General features: G+C 39.2%; 1 protein-coding gene across 2 annotated transcripts in view; it reads right to left on the bottom strand.

Annotated features, from left to right (window-relative positions):
- Positions 1–207: 207 nt before the first annotated feature.
- The window catches only part of ntsr1 (neurotensin receptor 1 (high affinity)), a 23814-nt gene continuing 21557 nt past the window's right edge, over positions 208–2464 (bottom strand). Inside the window, exon 4 of one of the 2 annotated variants that reach the window (XM_034696209.1) lies at positions 208–2308. In XM_034696209.1, coding sequence (XP_034552100.1) covers positions 2053–2308 — 256 coding nt within the window. In that variant the 3' untranslated portion in view covers positions 208–2052. The remainder of the gene's footprint in view (positions 2309–2464) is intronic. The other variant, XM_034696210.1, reaches the window with a different exon arrangement.

Genomic DNA, 2464 nt, shown 5'->3' with positions numbered 1-2464 from the left:
TGCTAAAGGCTTCAAAGTGCTCTGTTCATGGTGGTTAAGATGAGATCAGACTGAGTCCTGTCTGTAAGATGGGACTGTATCTTATCCTGTCTTGATGTTGGGTTATTGTTAATAATACAACATAGAGTACGGTCTAGACCTGCTAAGTTTGGAAAGAGTCTACAGATAACATTTGTTGTAGTTTGGCGCTATATAAATAAAGATTGATTGATTGATGAACGTATTTTATTGATGCTCCCCTCAGGATGAACTTCTCCAACAGATTATTGACCATATTACATTCAGCACCTTTTCAGAATAAAACATATACTTAAATACAAAAATAGAAAGTTTGTTTCTGAACAATGAAACAATGCTGACGTGATGCCAAATCAATATAAACATGCTTATATTTGACAGAAATTTAACATTCACTAGTTACAAACATCAAAATGTACAGGTCAGAAAAAACATTAAACACACATATATAGAAAACTATCTTCACACCAATACACACCTGTTTCAAAGTACTGTCAAACAACACGTAACTTTGTTAAATTAGTTCATACAGAAACACTGATTTTGACTTTAAATCCTGCTGGTAATTTTCATTCTGGTACTTTATACTCTCAGGGTTTACACAGTAACAGCTTTAGATCAATACTTTCAGTGAGTTTACTTAAATTATCACAATTGTTCAAAACTGCTGGAATCATGAAAACAAGACCAACACATTGTGCCAAAGAGAAACACTAAAAACTGAAACCACGAGAAGCTAATGAAGGTAATAGCAACCAACCAACACGTGCTGTGAGGAGGACCAATCAAACATGAGCTCTGCTCACCTGACAAACTGTCCCCTGGGAGTGACGGTCCTTCTTTCAGTATTTTTGATGTATTCAGGGGTTAGCGAAAAACAACCTGAAGCCAGACGTCCATTTCCGTTCGCTGTATTGTTTACAGTCCATTTAGCACCAAGAAGTGTCCATGTGTTCAGATCAAAGAGAAGAGAAATCCCCTTCCAGATCTGTCTGCAAAATGAACTCCGTCAATTCTTAGTTCATCCCCCAGAGGAGCGCCCGTTAATCTGTTTGTGTTGAGTCTCAGTTTCATTGTAAACAGTAAGCTCCACAGAGGCTTCACTCTGGCTTCCTTCAGCTGTATGAACCTGAAACAGAAACTGATGTTCTTGGGATTTTCTTGTAGTTAACGGGTCTTAAGTTTGCTGAAATAACAACATCGTGATGCAGATTTGTCAAAAGTCCAAAGTCAAGCTTTGTCAGGTCTGTCCTCAAAAGGAGAAGAAAACTACTTTTACAATGTTTGTTTGTTAAATGGTAGTGGGATCCATCATTTCTGATGCATTCCAGGAAGTCTGGAAATCTAAACGCTGATTTTCTTTAGTGACACAGCATCAAGCAGATTTGTGTCTTAGTGTAAATGTTTGATCTAGAACAGATTGTTAGCCAGCATGTCATTACACTGAAATGTGTTCCTCCTGCTTTTTCTCTCCATACAGTCTGTTTTTCCTGCAGACACCAAATCCTGCCGACACGTAATTGGTCAATAATACCTGAAGTATTTACAGAGACCAGAATACCTCTCAATCTAAACTCCAGACAGAACAGATTTTTGAGTAGCATCAGCTGTTTTGTTAGTCTGAGGGTAAACATATCACAGTGACTGAGAGGAGATTATGTAACAGATCATTTCTATGAAGATGACATGGGACCAGATGTGTCCAGAGGTGTCACGATGACAATAATAACGCCAGAACTTCAAAGATGGAGGTTTGTTTCCATCTATGAAGAACATATTTTGGTGTTTCTAAACATTAAGACTGAAAAACGGAGAAACAGTCATTAAACAGCACCAAACAGACTTCCAATAAAAGCAGTTGAAACATTCTGCGTAAACATTCACACATTACATGGTTTTTTTTTGTTTCTAATTTTAACTCATATTCAACTGATGACATATCACAAAACATCACGATCAATAAAATACATGTAAAGTCTCAGTGTGTCTCAGGTGAGCCCACCTGGACTAACTGCAGGTGTGCTTTTGTCTCCATCAGTACGCCGTCTCCTTGATGATGTTGGTGGACAGTGTGTGGTTGCTAGAGATGCTAATAGAGTGGCGTGTCAGTGGGTGGGCCTGGCCTCTCGGTGAGCTGTGGCAGGGCAGGCAGACGTAGCTGAGGGTGGAGAAGAAGATCTGTCTGTAGTTTGCTGAAACCAGGTTATAGAGGATGGGATTGATGGCCGAGCTGACGTAGAACAGGACGTTAGTCACCATGTAGAAGTAGTGATAAAAGTCGTACAGGTCACTACAGAGACACAGACAGACACCTTGTTAAGGTCAAAGAATACATGAATATATTTGTTGATTTAGATACTGTTAACCAAAGTGACCTCATCATTAAGTGGTCATACAGCAGTCCTGAGGCTGTGAGGTCTATCTTCAAACTATTCCCCCAGCAGTG

The sequence above is a fragment of the Notolabrus celidotus genome, chromosome 11 (genome assembly GCF_009762535.1).
Source record: "Notolabrus celidotus isolate fNotCel1 chromosome 11, fNotCel1.pri, whole genome shotgun sequence".
Classification (NCBI taxonomy): Eukaryota; Metazoa; Chordata; class Actinopteri; order Labriformes; family Labridae; genus Notolabrus; species Notolabrus celidotus.
The sequence above is the reverse complement of the archived record's forward strand: the minus strand, read 5'-3'. Positions and strand labels throughout refer to the sequence as shown.